Source organism: Typopeltis vanoorti, chromosome 7, assembly GCF_054136105.1.
Source record: "Typopeltis vanoorti isolate ZY-2024b chromosome 7, IOZ_Tvanoo_1.0, whole genome shotgun sequence".
NCBI lineage: Eukaryota > Metazoa > Arthropoda > Arachnida > Uropygi > Thelyphonidae > Typopeltis > Typopeltis vanoorti.
In genome coordinates this window covers 17067346-17094712 of record NC_143555.1, presented here as the reverse complement: position 1 = coordinate 17094712, position 27367 = coordinate 17067346, and the positions used below count along the sequence as shown (strand labels likewise).

The 27367-nt window shown below is 34.9% G+C and overlaps 1 protein-coding gene across 2 annotated transcripts in view; it reads left to right on the top strand.

Annotated features, from left to right (window-relative positions):
• HDAC1 (histone deacetylase 1) overlaps window positions 1-27367 on the top strand; it is a 229221-nt gene that overhangs the window by 84925 nt on the left and 116929 nt on the right. For both annotated transcript variants that reach the window (XM_090395692.1, XM_090395694.1), the window contains exons 4-5: window positions 1310-1384; window positions 17389-17527. In XM_090395692.1, coding sequence (XP_090251818.1) covers window positions 1310-1384; window positions 17389-17527 — 214 coding nt within the window. The remainder of the gene's footprint in view (window positions 1-1309; window positions 1385-17388; window positions 17528-27367) is intronic.

Below are 27367 nucleotides of genomic sequence, written 5' to 3'. Positions count from 1 at the left end.
GAAACTGAGCTGGTCTCATGAGTATCGAGACTCTCTGGTTCGATTTCTCATCACTGTTAACTAAAAAATGTCTTCAATTATTTTTTCATTCTTGCTCTTTATTTAGCCATGTCAATTCACAACATTAATTAGCCGGGCGGTTTGTCCATTCAAAAGCTCCTAGGGAGGACATAGTCCTCTCTTCAGAGGGGTTCACAATAATGCAGGTGTACTCCAGAGTTGTGTTCTCTCACATTTTTTTTCACTGATCTTTTACTGTATCTATAGTTTTGATGATAACTCAATTCATTCCTCCTATTCATTTGACAACTTGCATTCCACAAATATATCATCCTTCAAGTTCCACAACCAGTGTATCAAACATAATTTTTATATCATTCTTCACTTAAGTGAGGTTTCATTTTATATGCTATGAAAAAAAAATTCCTGCACTCCTCCCAGTAAACAGATTTTATTTCACCTTTCCTTGTCTTATCCATATGATTAGGTGTGATCAGACTCCTCTTTTTGGATTACCACTTATCTCTAGCCTTTCCTGGCACAAACACATCAGATAAAAATTGCTTCTTTACTAGTTGAAAGATCTTGTCATGTTCAAGTTGCTATATTTCATCTGTGGGTCAACCCTGTGCAAATTCCAGATTAGCTCACCTACAAATCCACTTCTTAACTGTACTGACGATCCTAAGATACTTAGGATGAAATATTTACTTATTAAAACTTATTACTGCGGTTATTACGCATGTTTGTTTAGTCATAAACCCACGTCTTCTGGACAGTTTTATATAATGCAATAGTTCCAGTCATTAAACTGTATGTATCTAGTTTTCTTACCTAAACCTAGTTACTTGTGCAAAACTGATTTTTTTTTTTTTTTTGAAGTGAAAAGCAAATATTTAATACAGTGCATAGCACAGAATCTTGTTATGAGGACAGGCAACAAAAAAATAAAGAAGGCAGAAAGAGGAAGGCGAGAATCATTCACACTCTTTAAAACAAGCAGCCCATTTATGGGCTTATAAGTACTGTAGTAAAACAGTATATTCATATCATTCAGTTGTGCTAAAAATTATTCTTTTAAGATTACACTTATTAGATTATCGTATCATTCCACTTTGTCATGAATGACAAAATATCAGTCTCTTCATTAGTATATTAATAGAAGAATTTATAATTATTCAATATAATACATTGTATCTAATTATATTTTAGTCAACATTAATGAGATCTTTTTATTTAAAAGAAAGATATATATATATATATATATATATAGTCTTTAGAAATACTTTTTATTGCCCTTTCCCTATAGTCAATGTTGGAGAGGATTGTCCTGTGTTTGATGGGCTATATGAATTCTGTCAGTTATCTACTGGAGGTTCTGTAGGTGAGTGTATTTTAGCATGTCAGCTTTATTGTCTTAAATTTGAAAAGCATCCCTTACATCATTTTTAAGGTTTAAGACTGGATATTTATAATAATATCAGTTTGATATATATAAATTTTAAACTTTCAAGGTAGCAAATATAAATAAATATATGTTTTTACTTAGATTTTTATGTTATAGCTTTTACATAGTATTATTTGACTATTAACACAGATATGTTAACCATTAACTTATTCTTATTAACAATCATGAAAGTTTTTCATTTAATAATGTTGGGAAAGACTTCACTGGAACTAATAAAATTTGTTAAGGGGTTAAGAAATGGTCTTCATTACCCAGAACAGACAGTCATATCAAAATTCAAATAAATTCTTTAAGTTAAATCATAAACTCAGAATTATATAAGAAATGAGTTCTAAATGTTATGATTGGTTCATTAAATATGTCTATTCCGAAGATTCCTGAACCTCTGGATTAGATATGTAGTCGTTTTTTTATTTAGATTACACTAAACTTTAGACAGGATCTCATAGGACTGTGAATAACCTATGACACACACACACACACGTGCTTTCTAACCACCCATTACTCCCTGCACAAACAACCCCCCCCCCCTGCTCACATCCTCCTTATACAGTTTCCTGGGATGGCCTTTCATTCTCCTACTGTCCTCACCCATCCTATAAAAAATTTCTTCTTCTTCTGCAGCTTGTCCCACTTAAGTAGGATCGCTGTTTGTAGTGAGTCTCTTCCTGTCTTGGGCTGTAACCACATCCAAGTTCTTCATCCTCAAGTTATCCTCCATTTCCCTCTATCTCTTCTTTGGCCACCTGTGCTTCCTCCTCCCCCTGCACATCCATCTGCATGACTTTTCTTTCCACATACTCGTCCTCCCTCCTTATCACATGACCAAACCATCTCAACCTTGCCTCCTGTATCTTTGCTCCTAAGTTCATAACTTTCACCATTCCCTTCTCAGATGATCCTCTCTGGTCACACCGCACACCACCTAAGCATTCTCATCTTCGCTACCTCCATCTTGATGTTATTTTTCCTCAGGGGCCACGGTTTCCATAGCATACGTCATAGCTGGTCTCGCTACTGTCCTGAAAATTTTGCCTTTTAGGTTGATTTGCACTCTATTATCGCATAGCACTCCAGCCATCTCTCTCCAGTTCCTCCATCTTGCTTGTATCCTGCATCCCACTTCCTTATTAATTCGGTAACAATCCCTTACCGACTGATATGCCTTGATCATGCCCCCTCCCCTCCTCGTACTTCTATATACTAGAACTCTAGATTTTGGGAATGCAGTTTGCGTTCTCCCAATCTGCCTTAATACTCTGCGTTCCAGAGACTAGAAACTACCTTAGTCAATCATCTCTGAACCAGTTCCAACATCTCTTCATCCTTTTGAAAATCCAGTTACCAAATCTGTGCACAGTAATCTATATGTGGTCTGATCAAAATGTTATACAGTTGGCCCTTGAAAAATGTGGGTTTGAACGGCACGGTTTCACTTATATGCTTATTCTTTTTTTTTGAATAAATAGATTGGAAAATTTTTTGGTGATTTATGACAATTTAAAAAAACTCACAGACGAACCTCGTAGACTAGAAATATCAAAAAAATTAAGAAAAAGTTAGATATGTCATGATTGCATAAAATATATGTAGATACTAGTTTATCATTTACTACCATAAAGTTTACTCAAATCTGTTTTAAAAAGTTAAAATTTATCAAAAACTATGCACACAAACACTTATAGGCTGTACATGGCCATTTGCAGCTGAGATAAATGTAAACAAACATAAAGATGCAGTATTAAATCAGATAATTGCATAAAATTAGCAGTTATTAATTAGTTAAACTAATTAGCATAAAATAAAACTTTTATAACGATTCATTCATTAGTGTATAGGCTAGGCTACTGCGAAGCAGTCGATTGCACTATTTTACCATAAAGCAATCATATTGTTATCAATACATGATTTGTTATACCTGTAAATAAATATGAATTCCTTTTCACATTGTCTTTTCATTTTTGATGTCTGCTATTAGTAATACGTATAACAACTACAGTGTTTTGTATTGTATAAGACAATATTGATGTGGGTACTAACAGACACGAGATTCTTCTTGTAAACAGATGACGTAAGCTTATGGTATTGGTAAATACAGTACAGTATTGTAAATGTATTTCATTTCCTTATGATTTTCTTTAATAACATTTCCTTTTCTCTAGCTTACTTTATTGTAAGGATATAGTATATAATACATACATACATACATACCATACAAAATGTGTTAATCGATCAACAGTAGGCTATTAGTAGTTAAGATTTTGGGCAGTCAAAAGTTATACCCGGATTTTTGAACAATGTGGAGGAGCATTGCCCCTAATTCCGCATTGTTCAAGGGGCAACTGTACAGCGAAATCAACATCCTTTCTTCTACATGTCAATGTTCTCTGAATCATTTCCATAATGCTTTGTGGTCTCCTCACAATTTTAGCAAAATGTCCCATAAATTTCAGGTCCCTATCTCTTAGGGACCTGAAAGATCTCTTATCTCCTCCACCTCCTCTAAGATATCCCCACAATCTTATACTCAGCATATGATCTTATTTCACCTGTGCTTCCCAAACTTTAAAACTTTTCACTTTGCCATGTTGAACTGGTAGCCCCATTCATTTGTCCATTCAGAGAGTCTATTCAAGTTCCCTTGCAAGGATACAACATCCGTTGTGCTCCTTATAGTTCTTCCCAACTTTGCATCATCTGCAAACAACTGTATATCACCATTCAAGCCCTTCCCACTATCAATTACATAAAAATTAAATAGTGGACCCAAAACAGATTCCTTGAGGTGACTTTCTTCCTCCAAGATATCGCTTCCCCATACACAACTTCCTGATACTTATCAGTCAGCCAATTTCCAATCCAGTGCACAAACTTATATCCAACCCCCATCTGTTCCAGTTTAATTACAAGCCTGTCATGTGGCAATCTATCAAAGTCTAAATATACCACTGTGTATGCTTCTCCTTCATCCAATACACCTGTCACTTTGTTATAGTAAGCAGATTGCTAAAACACAATCTTCCTTTGGCAAACCCATCCATCAGAGAGGATGTTGTTATCAACCCAATTCTGAATCATGGTCCTCACTAATCTCTCTAACATCTTTACAACAACTCCACACAAACCAGATTGGTCTGTAATTCAAAGCCTAAGTCTTGTATTTATGAAGTGGAACAATTTTGCCCTCTTCCTGTTTTTTTGGAACTGAGGCAAATCTAAAATTCAAGTTAAAGCTTTTCTTAACTCCCTGAAACATTCCCTCAAGACATGCAGTGACATACCATTAAGTCCTATGGCTTTATTGACATTATTGGCTCCTACCTTCCCACTGCTATCACATTCTACATGATATTACTTTCAGAAAGATGAAATACTTTTATGACCTGCTCATTGATCACCTGCTATATCCTCCTCACTGGTTATCATTCTACCATTCTCTGTAACCAGTATCATCTTTCTATAATCATTCTTTCTTCTACTGACCATGTATCAGGGGAAAAAAAAAAAAAACTCCCTAGGATTTCTTTTGTCCTCATTAACTAAGAGTGCTCATTCTGCACTTTTTCTACTCTTACCAGGTGACCAGGTTAGTTATTTCTCTTACTTGCTCTTTGTACTTCTTGTGCAACTATTACCACCACTCATCTTATGCTCCTCCATAATGCCTTTTTCTTCTTCTTCCAAATTGTATGCTTCACCTCTTCGTTCATCATTTCACACCCACCTTATTTGATCTCTTGGCCTTTGGAATGCATTCAGATATTGCCTCTGCTAGATGGTTCCTGAACAGGTTCCTAGCAGCATTAATCTCCTTTACTTTGAATTCTTCATTCCATGATATAGCTGCAATCTATATCATGGATTCCTGAGCTTGTCACAATCACCAGCATAGTTCCACATATGTCCCGTTCTCACACACGCCTTCATATTGCTGACCACCACCCAAGTAATCACCTCATAGTCACTCTCACCAACTAGAGGAGGATTCAGTACCATTGATTATTATTATCATTGTAAATGCAATAATAATCAAATCCAAGACCATTGATCTGCATCTACCTTCTATTATGTACTGCCTAAGGTAGTAGTTGTCCCTCAAAAAGAAATTCATTCTCTTTGTCTCCAGATGCTGTCTCTTTATTCCAGTTTATATTACCAGAATTAAAATAACCCATAATGATCACCCTTTTCTTATTAGCCAGACCCATTTGCCTATACATTTCACTTTTACTATCCTCGACATTACCAGGTCTGTAGCAACACCAACTAGATATTTCACTCTTTTGACCTCCATCTCACACTTTACTGCTTCAAAACCACTGCTACTGTGCTACTGTTCACTCCTTTCATCTCCACTTTAGATGGAAATAACTCCTTTGCTACTATCAACAGTACCCCCCCCCCCCCCATTTTATCTTGCTTCTCCTCACAAAAAAACATTGCCTCCCTCTCTCTATTACTTTCAGAATGTCATCCTCACCCAACCATCTCTCACTTATTTCAACAATGTTTGAGTGAATATACTCTATTAATCCTACAGTTTCATTTCCTTTATTTTGAATACAGTCATTCCTCGACTTACGTCTGCTCTAGTTATGTCCTCTCAAAGATACATGCATATTCCATAAGGGAATAAACATTTTCGGCTATACTTTCGAACATGACACCATCGAGCGTAAAGTAAAAAGGTTTTTATTTAGCAACAATTCATCATGAGCAGCAGCAACCTCCCTTGGCAATTGGCACCTGTCTTCAACAGGTCCTCTATCAATTTTGTGTTTGAGAAATAGGTTATTTGTGTATTCAACCATCATTAAATATTTGGTGACATTTTGTGCAACATGGCCCCTACACGACTGATCAAAAAACCTAGTGAAGAATCACAGAAATAGAGGCGAGTAATTGATCTTGAAACTTTCTCATTACTTGAGAAAGAAGTAATATTTATTTGTTAATAAATGCATGCATTTATAAGCATTCCATTAGGCCTTTATTTTTGTAGACAGAAGACGTCTTAAGCTTGTGTGGCAAGAATTGAGCTTTGTGTTGTGTATCGAAGGCCGATGTTTGCTTGTCTAGTCAAAGCTACCTTTGCTTGCTCAGTTGTGGGAGCTTCCAGGTCCTCGCTGCAGCACTGTGATTTCATTTGTGCGCATAGCCATTTCCGCTTCCTTCACATCATCTCACTCTGTTACTTAAACACAGGCCATATGCAGTCAGTGTAGCTCTAGCTAGTGAGCTTCAGCCAGCCTTTACAAGTGTGCATGTTGCTTGGGAAAATTAGATTACAACCAACTTTTTATGACGATGTTATTGACCAGTTCATAAAGACGAACGGTAGGGTAGAATTTGTATTCAAGTTGGTCAGTTAATTGAAAAAGATAGAACATCATTTGTAAAATAAATGTTGTATTTGTATGATTAAATGTACATAAATTTCTAAATATCAGTTTTAAATGGTCAGTAATTCATTATTTTCTAATTAGACTTCAATCACACCTCTCACTGCCTGAATGATTTTTTTTATTTTATTATCCTATGGTATTATTACATCAGATCATAGAGATCAGATCAGTTCATCTATTTTCTACAGCACCTTTTCTGGGTTGTGTTTTCTGAGTTCACATTTGGAAATATTCATACAGTTTAGCAAATGCATTGGTGATGCTTCCTCGATGTTACAGATTTTACAGGTGGGGAAGACTTATGCCATTGCTAAACTTGATTGGTCTTGTGTGGCCAGTCTTGAAGCGAGAGATCATGGTAGTGGCACTGCAATTAAACTTGGGAGTTGATGGTAGCTCCTGGATTTTCTGCTGACTACCAGGGGTTAGTCATGTCCTGAAGAACTGTTCTTTTTTTGTTTTCTTTTTTGGATGGTTTTAAAAAGATAGAAATCTGTGGTATCACTTGATGTTGCAGCCATTTTTTCTACTTCATCTGCAGTTTCTTTGTAACTCTTCTTTGCAGCCTTTCCAAAGCTTCTTTAACTCTCTTGAACCCAGGAGATTAAATCTGCATGCAGTAATCCAGGCTTGATTGTATCTAGGTCTTCTAAAGAGACAAAATGACTTGAACATTAGATTAAACAATTTGTTTCAGCAATGAAATACCATGCGTTGTCATAATGAAAAGAATAATAAAACGAACGAAACTCACATAAAAACTTTATTGATGTAGAATTTTTGCCTAAATATCATAGGTATCATCAGTACAAGATCACAGAATGGCAATTAAAGAATAACAGACCATTATAAAAAAGCATCACGTAAGTAGCTAATGTAAGATAAATATAAACAGGTCAATAATTTCTTAACTTATTTGGGGAAGGGAAATATATAAATTTCCCTGATTTAAAATGTACTATCTCCCACCAAGGGTATAGGCATAAACCATTGAATCTGTTTAAGTTAGGACAGTGAATTAAAGTTTAACAGCTTTCTTTATAAAGCCATTCTGTGAAGAAACAACTTTTTTAAAGAACTCTTTTTATACAACTAAATTAATATATTTAGTTGTATAAAAAATAGAGAAATAGCTTTGCCTCAAGCAAGATATTTCGCTATTCAGGTCTTCTATATTGTTCTATACTTCAGCCACCACAACTTTCGTATATGCTATCTTATTACTACTTTCAGTCACCTCATTTATATTCTCTTTGCTATTTTTTCTACCATCGTTTAATCCCAGAACTCCATTCACTTTAATACTTTCAGTAGTCACTTCCGCTGCTTCATTCTCTTGCTTCCAACAACACTTCCATTTCTGGCTTGTAAAACATCTATGACTCTCTCTCCACTGCCACTCTCATATTATAGTCCATTTTCTTTTTGGCAACAAATACATACCACACACACACACATACAATACATTTCACAAAATCCCTCATGAAACTCCCTGCACATTGATGTCTTGTATGTCATTATTTTCGTTTGCATCAGCATCATGAATAACATAGTTTATCTATCACACATGGTATAAACCATGTTCTGATGTAAAACATAAATCATTAAAAGAAGATGTCTGCAAATTAGCAGGAGAATGCAACCTCGATCCCAGAAACATCATCAAATGCCATCATTTTTGCACCCATAAAACAAAAGAAAGGATGGAACGAACTTTCGACGTCTCCTGAAAGTGACACACCAATAAGCGAATCCAAATTAATAACAGCGATAAACAACAAGTTAAAGGACAATTACCCCCATTTGCACATACCTGCTCGACCTGACTTAACGTTTGCCTAGAGGGAACAAAAACGCCAAAATAGAGACAACAGTTGGATCATAGACTACAAACCAGCCAAACTAGTTCAAAAATCAAGTGATGCCACTAGTAGCCACCAAGGAGACTAGTATGCAGGCACTGCATAGGAAACATGCACAAACCTTGCATATCTACTTCACCAACATCCATGACCTCAGCTCCAACCTTGATAGTGTCCGCTACCATCTGCAGCCCACCAAACCTTACTTACTCTTTTTAGCAGAAACTCAAATCTCACCTTCCCCTAGCACTATCCATCTCAACATTCCAAACTATACGCTGTTTAGTGACTTTCGACCCAAGGGTGGTATCTGTGCATATATTCGCTCTGACATAACCTGCCAGAGAGCACCTAACCTAGAATTGCCCAACTTTGACCTGGTGTTGAAAATATCCCTTCTCCACATAGTCAAATTCATCTGCTGTCTCTATCGCTCTCCTAATGCCCCCAACCACTCTGAGCTCTTTAATTTTTTCTTCTTAAAAAATGATTTTATCCAGTTCCACTCTCCTAACAGTGAAATCATTCTCCTAGGAGATTTTAATTTCCATAACACCAACTGGCTTTCCTCCTCCAGTTGTGTGAATCTTGCAGGCAGAGATGCTGAAAAATTTACCGTCACTAATGATCTTACACAAATAGTTCACAAGCCGACCGGAATACCAGATAACCTAAACCACTCCCCAAACACCCTAGATCTCTTCCTTCTAAATACACAGTGAATGTAGTGAGCCCCCTAGGTAATTCTGACCACACCCTAATGCCCATTTCCTCCCCCATGCAACAAGGCTTACACAGACACTCTAACACAAGAGTAGTTTGGCATTATAACAGTGCCAAGTGGGACAGCCTCCGAGACTACTATGCTTCATTTCCACGGTTGGACTGTTGTTTCCAGTCTTTCAATCCAAACATATGCTCCAAACGTATAACCAAAGTAATCCTCACTGGCATGGAAACATACATCCCCCCCCCACACACACTACTCTGAATTGCCATTCCCTAATCTAAACCCTGGTTCTTCAAAACATGTGCCAAGGCTGCACAAATGAAAAATCATGCATACCACAACTGACTCAAATCAAGAACTCCATTCACTTTCAGCTTATACTGATGCCCGAAAACGATGCAAGAAAACTATCAATACTTCCGAAACAGAATTTGAATGGGCAAAAAACAGGAAATTGGCAGCCGTTCCTTTTGGTCTCTTTCCAAAGCAATTGGTCGTATCTTTTGCCCACTATTCCCACCCCATCATACCTATATGGCTCTGTGGGTATGATGGGGTGGAAAAAGCTACTCTCCTGTCTTCACACTTTGCCTCCAATGCACACATAACTGACAATGGCAAATGCCCCCCAAGTCATTTCAACTACCCATCATACAATGTCCCCCCTATCTTTTTGCCAGAAAGAGATCAGAAACCTATTGTCTAAATTTGACACAAGAAAATCTCCTGGCCCTGATGGCATTCCTCCAATTGTCCTGAAGGTCTGTGCACCAGGACTGACTCCTATCCTATGCCATCTGTATATACTCTCTTACTCCACTGGTGTGTATATATATATATATATATATATATATATATATATATATATCCCAAAGCCTGGAAATTGGCCTATATTCAACCTATTCCTAAAAAGGGTGACAAATCGCTACCATCTAACTACAGCCCTAGCTCACTCACCTCAGTCCTATCTAAAGTGATGGAGAAAACCATCAACTTTTACTCTATCTTGAAGGTACCTAGCTATTAAGTGACCACCAGTATGGATTCCATTGATGCCGATCAACAGGAGATTTACTCTCATATATCACCCATCTGTGAACAAATGCCATGGAGAAATTTGGTGAATCCCATAAATTAAAGATACCAAGAAATTATATACTTGGTTTAATCCTTTATCCAAGTGTACATACACAAGAAAATCTCACAAGAAGGTGTCACAAGCCTGTGACACCTTCCCCCATTAGGTAAAAGGTTTAAACTTCCAACAACCAAACAAAAGGTGAGACACCTTTTGGCAACTGGTATAGGAAAATATGACTTCTGCATTATTTCAACCCTGGTATCACCATCTCTGGATCTGACTCTCACCGACGAGACCTCAATAGAGGAGGTTAAAACTGGTCTGGGTAGTGACCCTTCCCATAATGCATAGCATTATGTCCACAAGGAGATGTGCTTTGCATTATGGGATATTAAGGCAATTGTTGTGAAGTCACACCTTTACCTCGAGTTGCCCCAGTCCTGAAAATACTTCAGGTGCAAATTTTGTTTGCTTTTACTTGGATAAAGGATTAAAACAAGTATATAATTTCTTGGTATCTTTAATTTGTGAATCCCAAGTGGTTGCACTTGATATCTATAAAGCCTTTGACCAGGTCTGGCACAAAAGGCTTACTAAGCAAACTCCTGCAGATGGATTGCCAGCTTTCTGCCTGGACACACACACACACACACACACTATGAATGATGGTAGACAGCTCCCTATCCTCTCACCATCCAACTAATGCTGGGATCCCACAAGGCTTTCATGTATATCAGTGACCTACTTCAGTTGACCCTCCAACCCAATACACAGTTCTGCAGATGACAGCACATTGCAGTCTACCCTTTCATTTGACAAACCGTACTCTATACAACTCACTTCAACCCACAGAACATCAACCACCACTGTCCTCAATTCTGACCTCCAAGCCATCCTCCAATGGGGCTCAGATAACTTCATCAACTTCAATGCTAATAAAACCCAGTTCTGTCTTATTTTTCATAAAAAAAAAGAACCATTTTCCCCTCCATTATTATTTTTGATAACACTCAAATTTCCAGACAAGATGAGATTTCTCTTCTTGGAATTACCCTGACATCAGACCTTTCCTGGCATAAACACATCACAACCATTGCATCAAGGTTGTGATTCAGCTTCCAAAAAACTAGGATTTCTCTTTTGCTCAAGATGTTACTTCACCTCTAAACAGCTGTTAACCTTACACAAGTCACAAATCCACCCAGCTATCGAACACTGCTCTCACATTTGGAGTGGATTTCTTAAACGCTCCCTCAAAATGCTTGACTCAGTACAGAGGAGAGCAATTAGGGTTAATAAATGACCCATCTCTTACTAACTCACCCTTCTCACTTTCACATAAACATTTGGTCTCTGCAATTTGTATATTATACAAATATTTCCATGTGAATGTTTATCTGAATTAGCATCAATAATTCCTCACTCAGTACTAAGCCCATTGGAACACGTAAAGCTGCTTCCCAACATCCTTTCACAGTACACCTTGAAACCCAGTGTGGAACAGTCTTCTCCCTGATGTATTTCCCCAGGAATACAATATACAGGCTTTTAAATCATATGTAAACAAGTTTCTCCTTTCCCAACCCACTACCCACATACAGTACTAATGTACTGTAGGTTGATCAACCAACCTCTCGTGTGTGGGACCAACATTTAAAAAAAAAAAAAAAATGTCCTGCTCCTTATTAACATCAAGTTTGATTCTCATACCTGTTGCTCACCCACCATTGGTCTCTCCTCCACATACCCTCTACACTCCATGATCTCGCCTTTACAAGGGTGAAATAACCTGATAGGCTGCTCATTACCAATCTATCATTATCATCAACTAACATAATCTTCCCATAGTTATTATTTCTTCAATTGCCATATGTTGAAAGAATTTGTTAGGATTTTTCTTGTCTTGATTGGCTGTTTTCTTCTTTTACTACACTTTTGTTTTAAATAAAAGTAAGTGTGGTGAAGAGAAGACTTTCCATTGTACTTCCTTCAACTTGACTCTAAAACTTATTTTGACAAAGAAAAGACATCCCCTTCTCATCCATACATTGTCAGCTTTCATTTTGGGTTTCTATATAGATGACATTTTTGCTATCTGGTCCCATAATGAAGATCCATTATCTACTTTTTTTTTTATCTAATATAAGCCGTCTACGTCCACAAATTAAATTTACAGTGGAAATGGAAAAAAGACAACAAATTGTCCTTTATAGATATTCTTCCTTCGTTCTCCATCAGGTGAATTAATTACTTCAGTTTATCTAAAGCCTACTTTCACTGGACGCTACATTCAACAGCAGTTGGCTGCTCACCACAGAAGACTGCAATAATAAAACTTTATTGTGATGTGCTCATGCCATTTGTTCTACACCTCAAATTATTACAGAAGGAACGCATCTGATGATATAGGAAACTCCATGGCTTCTCAGAAAGGACCACAACAGTATTTTAATTCCTATAATACTTGCTCGAATAACAAGGAAAAAGTATGTCGAGTTTCAATCCTTTACATTTCTGGCATCTCAAAACCAATTTCCAGAATTCTTAAAGAAATACAATTTAGTGACTACTTCCCCCCCCCCCCCCCATCAACTAATTATCAGCATGGTCTCCTGCCTGGTGTCTATCATTCTTCTAAATTGGACACACTGGATGATATATAGAAAAGAAAATAAAAGAACACCAATCATATATTAGTGACAGTAAATCTAAAAAAATCTGATTTGGCACATCATATAATAGATAGAGACCACAACATCCTATGGTCTGACATACACTTCATCAATGTCATATAAATTGAACGCTTGTTTAAAGAAAGCACTGAGGCCTTACTTCACCATCCTTACTTAAATCAGAATGATTACCCCTCTCTATCTAACATATGTTAGTCTTATTTTAATCACACATCAGTCATTTTTTTAATAGCTAATGAATAATTAATATTGCTGGGTGCTATAGGGTCAAAGCTGTATAACTGAGAGGAGACCACCACATAGCCTTTAAAGGAATGCGGAGAACTGACCAGGCTTCTGACCTAATGTCCAATCCTCACCTTCTCGTGATGCACCCTGTTAGATATCTACTTGGATACTGAACGAACGAGGATGGGCTGGCAATTTGGGATTTAGCCGACCAAATTGTATTCTTATTGGTTAAACCAAAATAAAAAATGATGGTACGACATGACAAAATTTCATGCTGGCTGGGGCGTCGCCCGGTTAAACAAGGTCCCCGTCATTTTCGCCAGGGAACCAGGGCCAACAGCGAAAAGTCAGCTACTGGAACAAATCTGAAAACAAACCCCAACTCAACATCACCAGAGTTAAAGATCGGTACTAACAACATAAGAAGCCTGAATAGCAAAGAAATGGAGTTAGCTGAGGAATTAGATAAGTACCAGATTGACATAATAGGGGTGACTGAAACAAAAAAGACAAAAACTAGTGAGATCTTTCTGAGCAATAAATACACAATGTTATATTCAGGCAATGACCATCAAGGAAAAGAAGGAGTAGCCATGGTATTCAACACAAAATATGAGGCTAATCTTCTTGAATGGCAGGCAGTCTTAAGTAGAGAAATGTGGGCAAATATGAGAATGGGGAACTGGACAATGAGACTTATTTGTGACTAGGGTCCCACAGAAGGTTCTACTAAGGTAGAAGTGGGGTAATTTTTTGAGGCTTTAGAAAAAGCAACTGACACAATGAAAAAGGAAAAGTTGGTCTTTGTTGGGGATCTAAATAGCAGAGCAGGAAATGATTGTGAGAGACACAGAAATATTTTGGGAAAATTTGGAGCAAAGAGCAAAGCTAATAATAATGGCAAATATCTCTTGGATTTCTGCTCAGGACATGGACTGGTTATTACTAACACCATGTTCCAGCCTAAAAATGTGCACAAATTCACATGGAGAGAAGAGGCAAGGAATAAGAAAAGTGTCATTGACAATGTTATTGTCGATAGTGATGTTTTCTCCCTGGTGCAGGACACCAGAATGTACAGAGGATTTGAAATTGGCAGTGATCACTATTTAGTCTTGAGCAGGATAAAATTGAATTTCATATTGAAAAGAATAACATGTAAGAAAGTTTTAAAGCGAATAAAAGTTGAGCAGCTCTCAGATGTGAACTGTAGACTAAAATACACAAAGATTATTGAAGAAAAAATGAAAGAGTTTGAGAACAGGAATCAAACCTTGGAGATTCATTGGCAAACCTTGAAGAAAGCCCTGATTGATTCAGCTAGAGAGGCATGTAGTGAAGTAGTCTGCAAGGATAGAAAAATTAGAACTCTCTTATGGACACAGGAAGTTAAAGAGGCAGTGAACGAAAAGAAAAAAGCATATCAAAAGTTCCTGGCAAATAAGTCAGGTTGTGGTCTTAGAGAATACAGAGACAAATGTAAGAAAGCTAAAAACTGTGTAAAACTTGCTAAACAAAAGTCATGGGAGGACTTTGGCAAGAATATAGAAAATAAATATCAAGAAGGTGGCAAAATATTCTGGAGGTTGTTGAAGAAGCTTAAGAATGGAGGAAAGAGTGCTGTAAAAGGAGTTAGAGATGATAAAGGTGACATGAAAACGGGAGAAAAAGATATCCTTGAAATATGGAGTAATTACCTTGAAAAACTGCTAAATGCAACAAGCAGTGATTACAGCACAGTGGTAAAAAACACTGACCAGGCATGCAGTCAGGAATACATATCCATACTTGAAGTAGAAAAAGCCATCAAAGGCTTGAAATGTGGAAAGGCAGCAGGAGTAGATGATATCGACCAGAAATGCTGAAGTATGGTGGTATAAAAGTCTTACAGTGGTTGCATAGTTCAGAAAGCCCGGACAGAGGGACGAATTCCCGATGATTGGAGTAGAGCTCTCATAGTACCCATATATAAAAAGGGAAATAAAACTGAATGTGAGAATTACAGAAGTATTTGTCTACTGAGTGTTCCTGGTAAGATTTATGCAAGTATACTTGAGAAATGGTTGAGAAGAATTGTGGAAGAAAAGCTTGGTGAAGAACAAGCTGGATTCAGGCCAAATAGAGGCTGTCAGAATCAGATCTTCACTTTACAACAAATAGTCGAGAAAGCATGGGAATATAACAAAGATTTGTATTTAAGTTTTGTCGATCTGGAAAAGGCATATGACAAGTTGCGAAGAGAGAAGCTATTCAATACGCTACAGTTATATGGTGTCAATGGGGCATTATATCAAGCAATACTTAGTCTTTATTTGAGTTGTAAGTCTGCAGTTAGAATTGAAGGAAGTACAGGAAAAAGACGGTTTAATGTTAAATCTGGTGTGAGACAAGGATGTACATTATCCCCTCTGTTATTCATTATTCATATGGATCACATTATGAAGGAAAGTGGTATTAAACATATCAGAATTGGAGATGTTAATGTGAGCTCTTTGCTTTATGCGGATGATGTTATACTTCTAAATAAATCCGCTACAAGTCTGCAAGATTCTCTGACTAAATTGAATAACTGTTGTAATAGATATAGTATGAAGGTCAGCATTAAAAAGACAAAGACGATGAAAATAGGCAGAATCATTGAAAATGTCAACTGTGTTGTGAATGGAGAACCTGTGGAACAAGTAAAACATTTCAGCTACTTAAGGCACGATTTTTAGTGAAGATGGTAAATTAAATATGGAAATAGACAACAGAATCAACAAAGCTGGTATGGTGGGAAGTCAATTGAATAAATTCATATGGAATAAGAGAGAAATTAGTCAGAACACTAAATTAGCTGTATACAAGACAGTGTTCAAACCAGTTTTAACTTATGGATCTGAGAGTTGGGTCAGAAGTAAAACACTTGACCAAAGACTAGAGACCGCAGATATGAGAGTCCCGAGAAAGATTATAGGCATGAACAGGTGGCATCAATGGCAATATCATATTAAAAACGAGGATATTAGAAAAAAACTTGACATTGTCAGCATCCAGGAATGCATTAACAGAGCTAATCTCAATTGGTATGGTCACTTGAACAGAATGGGCAAGGAAAGATTAGCAAAATAAGTGTTCTCGGCCAGGTTGGCAGGAAAATGACCCAGAGGAAGACCAAGATATAGGTGGACGATAGAAATATAAGATCTGATAATGTTGGAGTCTTGACAAGTAACAGACTGATTTGGAGGAAAATTGTAGATAGGAAGTTAGTAATGATGTAATTTTTTTCATGTAGTACTATCATATTCTGTAACACCCCCTTGAGGGCACATGGCAAGAATTTGATGATGATGATAATTAATATTGCAATATTTCCACAGTTATACCATTGCATTGTTTTATGTATAACATCATGCATCTCTTACTTTTTCAAATCAACCAATCATTCACATTTAACTTTGTAATTAACTATTATCGTCATTGATGATGGCCTGTAATATTCAGGCTGAAATATGTGACATTAAATAAATAGTATTAATGACCAGAAAAAGATAGCTTAAATCAATATAGCATACTTTATCAAAGCTGATCTTGTGTTTTTCTTGTGTTAATTAGAAAAATACTCTTCTCTTATTTTTGTCACCATCCTCCACATTCCCCAGACTATAGCAGCATCCAGCTAAATGTTTCATCACATCAATCTCCACATCACTGCTTCTAAGCCACAGCCACCATTTTCTCTTCATATTGTGTTCACCTTACTCCACTATCATCAGCACCACTTAACTTCCTTCCTTCTTGTCCTTCCTATCCTCATGAAAAACAAAAAAGTGTTATGATTTTGGATATAGATACTACTCTGCAACTTAAATTTATATATCTGTATACTCATCTTCACAATTACTAAAAAGTATTTCTTTCTCGCTGTTTTTTAAGCTGGAGCAGTGAAGTTAAATAAGCAAGCTGCTGACATTGCAGTAAACTGGGCAGGTGGTTTGCATCATGCTAAGAAATCTGAAGCCTCAGGATTTTGCTATGTAAATGATATTGTTTTAGCCATATTAGAGTTATTAAAGTAAGTAAATATGTATTTTCTGTATAAATGAAATATTGAAAATTAATGTTTGTTTTCTGCAGTTACATTGTTTAGCTGTCATTTTTATTATACTCAAAAAATCAGGTAAGCTGTTCTACAGAGTATAATTAATATCCTAAGCACCAATAAAAATGATGAAAATAATTAATCCCTTTATAAAGAATACCAATCTTATATTAGCAAGAGTAAATCTGTTGCTAATATAAGAGAAATCAGGCTTTTCTAAGACTGCTTATTATTTTCATATTTTCGTTGAATTTGATATCAGTTTTTCATAGTATCCAGAATTTTGTAAAAATTTTAATGCATTGTATGAAAAAGGAGAAAGGTTGCAAAACCTATAACAAGTTCATACTCTATTTGTATTGTACCAAACATATTGTTCGTTTTATTTTTCTCATTTAATGTGTTATGCTTAGTGTATTTATACTAACAGAATAGGTTATCCTATTCACTTAGTATAAATTATCCATAAAGTTATCCTCCCGATGTAACTCTATTAACCACCTTACCGGCCATTATGGATCAAATACGCTTCGTATCCATCATATATTTCAATGTAATATCAATGGTATTACAAATTTAATTTGCACTTCGCATCCATGATAACTTGAACATCTATAGACTTCTTGGCCGGTAGCGTGGTTAATAAAGTAAATTACTATTATTATAGTACTTCCACCCTCCTCCTTGCCATTAAAAATAGACTTCAAGAATAGTATTAATTATATTAATTTTAGCCTTGGTTTCCTTATTCTCCTTCACATGATAAGTCTTTAGTCTAACCAGATTAGTTTTTGGTATAATTATGAAACTAGGATATGAATTAATTCAAGCTGTACAGAAGAGTGAATGAATAAAAAAAAGATATAATTTAGTTTTATGTGGATGTATAGATAGAGCCACACCAGTGTTAGAACTTCAGACACTAAAGTGTGAAATAAACTCTCCCTAATTAAGGATACTGAGAGATTACTGAGAAAATAACCATTAAAATAGTAAATATAAAGAGTACAGAATGTAGATAAAGGAAAGCTAATAATAATGGTAAGTATTTATGGACTTCTGTTCAGGGCATGGACTAGTCATTACTAACACCATGTTTCAGCATAAAGATGTGTACAAGTTCACTTGTTGAGAAGACACAAGAAATAAGAAAAGCCTCATTCACTACATCGTTGTTGATAGTGATATCTTCGTGGTGGTTCAGGATACAAGAGTGTACAAAGGATTTCAGATTGGAAGTGAACGTCACTTAGTTTTAAGTAGGAAACTGAATATCACATTAAATTATTATTTAATTTGAATCAATTATTTAAATTAATTAAAGATGAACAGCTTTTATAGGTAAACTGTAGATGCGACTATGCAAACATTATTGAAGAAAGAATGAAGCAGTTTTGAAAACAAGAACCAAACCTTGGCGTCTCCATGCAAACTCTGATAAAAACATTGAATGATTCAACTAGAGAGGCATATTGTGAACTTATTGCAAGGATAGAAAAATAAGAACACCAAAGTGTACACAAGAAATTAAATAAGCAGTTCTGGAAAAGAAGAAACCATACTCAAAGTTCCTAGCCAATAAGTCAGCAGATGCCCTAAAAGAATCCAGTGAAAATATAAGAGTTCTAAGCTATGTGAGAGGTAAGCAAAAGTTATGGGAAGACTTCAGTAGGAATATAGAATATATCAAAGTGTCGAATGTATAGAATGTAAATATCAAAGAAGGTGCAAAATATTGTGGAGGCTATTGAAAAATCTTAGAAATGGAGGAAAGAGTACTGTAAAAAAAGAAAGAGAAAAAATATAAGAGAGCTGAGCTATGTGTGAAAATAGTTAAACAAAAGTCATGGGAAGACTTCAGTAAGAATATAGAATGTAAATGCAAGGACAGGAGGAAATATTGAAAAACCTTAGATATTGAGGAAAGAGTACTGTAAATGGAATTAAAGATGATAAAGGTAAAAATTGCAGATAAGGAATGCAAACAGAAGTACATATCAATACTTGAGTTAGAAAAAAGCTGTCAAAAACTTGAAATGTGGAAAGGCAGTTGAAGTAGATGATATTTGACCAGAAATGCTTAAGTATGGAGGTATAAAGTTTTGCAGTGGCTACACTGCATAATTCAGAGAGCCTGGACAGAAGGTTGAATTCTCAATGATTGTAGTAGAGCTCTCATAGTACTTACCCATCTATTAAAAAAATGGAATATAGTTGAATGTGAGAATTGCAGGGGAATTTTTCTGCTGAGTATTCCAGATAAGATTTATGGAAGCCTATTTGAAAAGAGGTTGAGAAAGATTCTGGAAGAGAAACTTGAAAAAGAATCAACCGGATTCAAGCCAAATTGAGGTTTTCAAGATCGATTTTCACTATTAAAACAAATAGTTGAGAAATCTTTGGAATATGACAAGATTCTTTACTTAAGTTTTGTAGATCTCGAAAAAGGCACACAACAAGGTGCCTAGAGAAAAGAATTTCGAAACACTACAATTATATGAGAGGAATGGAACATTATACAAAGCAATACATCATCTATATTTAAGTTATCAGTAAGCAATTAAAACTGAAGGAAACACAGGAAGATGTTCGATGTGAAATCAGGGGTAAGAGAAGGATGCACATTATCTCCAGTCTTATTTATCATCTATATGGATTACATTATGAAAGAAAGTGGCATTAGGCTTGATATCAGAATTGGAGATGTCAAATTCAGCTCTTTGCTTTATGCAGATGATGTTGTAGTCATAAACACATCCTGTGCAAGACTCCAGGATTCTCTAACTAAATTGATTAACAGCTGTAACAAATTTGGCATGATAATCATCAATAAAAAGACCAAAACTATGAAATAATGTTGAGAAATTTTTCACTTGGTTATACTATAAATTAAAGATGCCATGAAATTATATTCTTGGTTTCATCTTTTATCCAAGTGTAAACAAACAAATTCACGGCTGGGCTACTTGTATATAGAGGCTAATGAATTACGACTTCACATTGATTGCCTTAGTATACTATAATGCAACATGCATATCCTTACAGACTTGTATAATGCTGTGCATTATGGGAAGGGCCACTACCCAGACTGATTTCAACCTTTATCGAGGTCTCATCAGTTTGCACATGAAGTAATTTCACAATGGACTAATTACATATAGAGGCTAATTACTACACATCATTTGCCATTGTATCCCATAATGCAACACACACATCCTTACAGACCTCAATAAAGATCTAAATCAGACCAGTTTCAACTTTTATTGAAGTCTCATCTGTAACAGCCAGACCCAAAAGTAATACCAAGATTGAAGTAATGCACAAGTCATATTTCAATATACAAGTAGTCAAAAGGTGTCACACCTTATTACTGAATTACTGTGGATTAGCAATAGATGTTGAAAGTTTTTCCACTGGGTGATACTGTAAATTAAAAATGCCAAGAAATTATATTCTTGGTTTCAAGTTCTTTATCCAAGTGTAAGCCAACAAAGTTTGCACATGAAGTAATTTCATGTGTCATAGTCTGTCTGAACCTACATCCAACCAAACATGTAGTATCTGTATTATGCCTAGTGCAGGCTATATGAGCCTGGATAAGAAGGGCATTTATTCTAGCCATGACGAGATCCATATACTCCCTTTCAGGCAACATTCTTGTTCCTTCACAGACCCAAAGATATTAAGATATAAACCCCTCTGAGCCACTGAAGGACTTCCTGTCAACTACGAGATACAGAATACAATATGCATTCCATTATTAGGTCTAATGTAATGTTTTAATTTCATTGAGTCAAAGGGATTCTAAAGGCAGCTATACTAAAAGGTGGGGATGAATTTTGGAGTTTATTTAACCTTAGATATTTTAAACAAGGAACCATCCATCTCATTGCATGAATTCCTAATGCACCAGATTCAACAGCTGCATGAAGTTAACCAACTGGAACATCATGTGGTAGTCTCAGCCAAGATCTAAATGGTTGACGTACTTGTTTATCTGGTCTGATTGGGATATTCAAAGTTGGTTTTTTCTAATACTGAAGAATGGAATAATTTAGGTACTACAAATTGATTCAGTAATGCAATCCATTGCTGAGGCTTCACTGGAGCTCTACGAAGCTTATCCAGAAATGTTGAAAGTTGACTCGACCAAGATCGTTGTCTGGCAGCTGAAAACATTAATCCCAAATACTGCCAATCATCCAAAATGTTGAAAGGCTTAAGAGGGAAATTGGAAACTTTAAAGATGTAATCATTTTCCTCTCGTGACCTGATGGTATTAGGGTGATGATAAAACACTTGTCTTAATTAATAGCAAGAACTCTGGGAGTAAAATAATGAGCAGTGTTGTCTAACAACTCCTGAAGACCCATTTTAGTTTCAGCAACAAGCATCAAATCATCTGCAAACAACAGTGCATTTATTTTGTATCATCAGTTCAAATTAAAACCAATATATGGTGGCATAGATAAAAGAAATCATCAATAACAATACTAAAGATAAATGGTGATAAGGGATTTCCTTGTCTAATGCCACATATAGAATGAATTGATGATTTTTTTTTTTTCCTAATCTCCAGTACTAATTGTATTGGATGACTTACTATGTAACTCAGAAATATAATCTTTAAAAAGAACAAGACAACCAATCCCTGAAAGCACTTGAAGAATAGCAGTAAGGGAGATATTGTCAAAAGCCTTCTGTAAATCTAGTTAAGCAGTCATAAGTGGAATTCACAGTCGACAAATATCAGAAATTAATTTATTAGAAAATAATTTACCAATATTTTGTGGAATGGTGTAGCCAATTTCAAAACTTTTATACCTCCATACTTAATCATTTCTGGTCGAGCATCATCTATTCCAGCTGCCATTCCAGATTTCAAGTTTTTCCGGCCTTTTCTACCTCAAGTATTGATGTGTACTTCTCTTTGCAATGAGAAGTGCACATTGCATTACTTGAAAATTTTCTAGTATAGTTCTGTCACTATTTGGTTCACTTAACATTCGTTCAAAGTAATTACTCCAGACATCTAAAATATCCTTTTCATTAGTTTTTATGTCGCATTTATCATCAGTGATTCCTTTTACAGTACTCTTTCAGTGAATCGTTCAGATGCCGAATTTATTCAGAAGTATAACATCGACTGCGTAAAGTAAAGAGCTAAGATTAATTAACTTCACCAATTTTGATAATAGATTTAATACCACTTTCCTTCATAATGTGATCGATCTAGATAATAAATAGCAGTGCAGATAATGTGCACCCTTGTCGCACACCTGATTTAACATCAAACTATCTTCTTGTACCTCTTTGAATTCAAACTGCCGATTTACAGCTTAAATAGAGACTGTGTATTGCTCAATATAATGTCCCATTTACACCATATAACCGTAGCATTTTGAAGAACTTTCCTCTTGGCACCTTACCATATCCCTTTTCCAAATCAACAAAACTTACAAATACAAATCCTTCTTATATTCCCAAGATTTATCACTTGTTTGTCTTAAAATTACAATCTGAACATTGTAACCTCTGTTTGCCCTGAATCCAGATTGTTCTACACTGAGCTTCCCTTCCACAATTGTTCTTAGCCATTTCTCAAGTATACCTGCCTGGAACACTCAGTAGGGAAATAGCTCTGTAATTCCCACATTCAGTTTTATTTTCCTTTTTATAGATTTGTATTATGAGAGCTCTGTTTCAATCATCTGGAATTCAATTCTTTGATCAGGCCTTCTGAATTATGCAATGCAGCCACCGGGATACTTTTATAAATCCATATTTCATCATTTCTGATCGAATTTCATCTATTCCATTGCCTTTCCACATTTCATGTTTTTGATGACTTTTCTACTTCAAGTATGGATATATATATTTTCCTGACTGCATTCCTGTTGGGAGTTTTCTACTACCGTGCTGACTCCTTTACAGTACTTCTTCCTCCATTTGTAAGTGTTTTCAATTGCTTCCAGAATGTTTTGCAACCTTTCTGATATTTATTTTCTTTGTTCTTACCAAAGTCTTCCCATTACTTTGCTTTCTTACATATTTCTCTGTATTTTCTAAGAGCACAAGCTGACTTACTTGCCAGGAACCTTCCATAGGCTTTCTTCTTTTGCTTAACTGCCTCTTTAACTTCATGTCGTTCTGATTTTTCTATCCTTACAGACAACTCACCACGTGCCTCTCTCTCTCTCTCTCTCTGGCTCAACAATCTATGTTTTCTTCAGGGTTTGCCATTAAAACTCCAAAGTTTGGTTCTTATTTTCAATCTTTTATTTTTCTTTAATGATGTTTGTCTATTTGAGTCTACAGTTCATGACTGAAAGCTGCTCAACTTTGATTCGTTTTAAAACTTTCTTGCGCACTCTTCTTTTCAGTGTGAATTCAGTTTTAACAAGATAGTGATATCATTACTAACTATTATAATAACGGAATTAACTCACGTCAATTATTTAACAATTCGTAGAATTTTCACCTGAGTATCACGGGCATCATCAGTACAGGTACAAGGCTAATTAAACAATATCTGTTATATTCACAAAGCGCCACCTAAGCAGCTAAGGTTAAATTTCCTAAATTTATTTATTATTATGGAGAACATAACTATACTTGTAAGCTAACAGAAAAAGATAATCGGATTGAATCTATGGGAAACGACCCTGGAATGGAAAAGGGAAAACGAAAATGGAAACGACAAAACATAATACACATAGCAAACTGGAATGTAAGAGGAATAGCATATAAAGAAATAGAATTAGACCAGTTATTAAATGAAAGAAATTTTAAAATAGCAGTAATCACTGAAACAAAAAAGAAATTAAAAGGAACTATGAGAGCTGAAAATTTTAATGTGATATACAGTGGGATCGACAGAGACCAAAGAGCACAAGCAGGAGTCATGATTTGGATTCATAACTCCCTTTCAAAACAGTTAAAACATTATAAATTATGGAATGAAAGAATAATAGAAGCTAGAATAAAAATAGATAGAGGCTATTTAACAATAATTGGTTTATATGCCCCAGAAGAAGGAAGAGAACAGGATAATATTAATTTTTATAATCAGCAACAAAACATATATAATAAAAAAATAAAAATGATTACGTAATTTTAGCAGGAGACTTAAATGCAAGAATTGGAAACACGAAAATTAATAATAATATAGGAATGCATGGAGAACACACTCTAAGCAGAAATGGTAAAAAATTGATTGACTTTGTAGTTTATAATAACCTAAAAATAATGAATTCCTTCTATAAACATAAAGACATACATAAATATACTTGGGCAGCAAGAGGATGGAAATCAATATTGATTACTTCATATTAAATGAAAAGACATTAAAATTTTCACTAGATGTTAGAGTTCACAGAGGATATGAAATAAGCAGTGACCACTTCCTTGTTAAAATAAAATTAAGATTACCACCTAAATGGCTACAAGTAACAAGAACAGAAAGAAAAATTGAAACATTTGTTTATAAAACTAGACTATTGAATGACACAAATGTACAATGGCTATATGAACAAAGAATTAACCAGTATCTAGATAAAATAAAACAAAATGAAGAAATAGAAGTAGAATGGCTTAATATAAAAACGATACTAAATGCAGCAGCAAATGAAAGCTTAGGAAAGACCAAAAAATTCAATAAAAGAAAAAAACCGAAGATCTGGGATGATACAAGCAAAGAAATAATCAAAAGGAAAAAAGAAGCCTATCATAAATGGTTAAGCAGTAAAAGATTAGAAGATGAAATAGAATATAAAAGAATAAGAGCCATAGCTAAAAGAGAAGTCAGAAAAAGACATAGAGAATCATGGAATAAATTTGTTTCTAATTTAGAACATGATTTATATAAAATAAGACCCAATGTATATAAGATTTTGAAACACCTAAATGCAGATACCAAAGAAAACATAAAATTAAACACTGAATTGAAATTAAAAGAATTTCTAAATTACTACACAGAACTGTGGACAGACAAATATTTTAAAAAAGACAACTGGCAACCATTTAACGAAAATGAAAAGGAAATAACTGAAGAAGAATTAGAAGTCAGGCTGAAAGAAACAAGAAACGGAAAATCACCTGGAGAAGATAAGCTAGGTTCAGAACTATATAAATACGCAGGAACAAGATTCAAAGGAAGACTTATTATTTTTAAATAAAATTTACTCAACTGGTATCCCCCCAATAGAATGGAAAAAAGCAATTGTGATTCCTATCTTTAAGAAAGGTAATAGAGATGACCCTAAAAACTATAGAGGTATCAGTATACTAAATTCATGTTACAAAATATACAGCAGAATCTTAAATAACAAACTAATGAAATATTCCGAAAACTTTATTCTTGAGGTACAAAATGGATTTAGAAAAGGATGATCATGTATAGACCCAGCCTTCTGCCTAAAATTAATAATAGAGAAAAGAAGAGAATATAATTTAGAAACACATATTGCATTTATTGACTTTGAAAAAGCATTTGACAAAGTTAAAAGAAACATATTATTTAACATATTAAAAGAAAGACAAATACCAAATAATATCCTAAAAGCTGTCACAAGTATATATGAAAATAATCAAATACAAATAAGATTAAATCATGAGCTATCATATACAAGAGAGATAAACCCCTCTCAGCAACTCTTTTTAATATCTACTTAAATGAAATAATAATAAAATGGAGTAAAAATTTACATCAAGGAATTAAACTTTCACCTACAGTTAACTTAAACACTCTCCTCTTTGCAGACGACCAAATAATAATTACAAATTCTGAAGATAACTTACAGAAAGCTATTTTAAATCTAAATGAGATATCCAAAGATTATGGTATGATAATATCAACGGAAAAATCAAAAACTATGGCCTTTAAAGGACAAGATCCAGCAAGAACTAAAATAGTATTAGATAACAAGATCTTAGAACAGGTGAATTCATTTAACTATCTAGGATGTATGATCACATATGAAAATGAAAAAGATATAAACATAAAAATTGCAAAATATTTAAAAATAACAGGAGTAATTAACTCTATATTTAAGCCAAACCTAGTTCAAAAACAAACCAGGCTAAAAGTATATAAGACTAAAAGTACACATTAGCCCTACCGGTCTTAATGTATGAAAGCGAAATCTGGACAATAAAACAAAAAGAAAAACAAAGATTAACAACAGCAGAAATGAAGTTATGAGAAAAACTGCAAAGTATACCCTATTTGATCACAAAAGAAACGAAGATATTATGAAAGAATTAAACCAAGAACCAGTAATTGAAAAAATTAAAAAATATAAACATAGATGGATGGAACACGTTCAAAGAATGAAAACAGAAAGATTACCAAAACAAGCCTTAAAGTACAAGCCATTAGGAAAAAGAAAACCAGGACGTCCTCTTAAATGATTCAACGATGACTTCTAAGGCCGGAACAGGGCATACTAGGCCTAAATCCTTGATACGTATAATAATGATGATGATGATGATTTATTTTTTTTTTAAATTTTAATTATTTAGTTATTTAATTATTCAATTATCATAATAATTATTATTATTATTTAATTATTTTTTTATTTATTTTTAATATATATATGTGTATACAGTTATATGTTAGGAAAGATTTGCTGCTTTATAAAGTACTATCTCCCACAAGGGGGAAAGACGTAGACCATCGGATCTGTTTAGGTTAGGGGAGTGAAGTAATGTTTCACAAATTTCTTTGTATAGCCGTTCCATTAGGAACCGACTTTTGTGAATGACTTTTGTCTTGTTCCACTTAACTCTATGTCTGGTGTTGATGGCATGTAT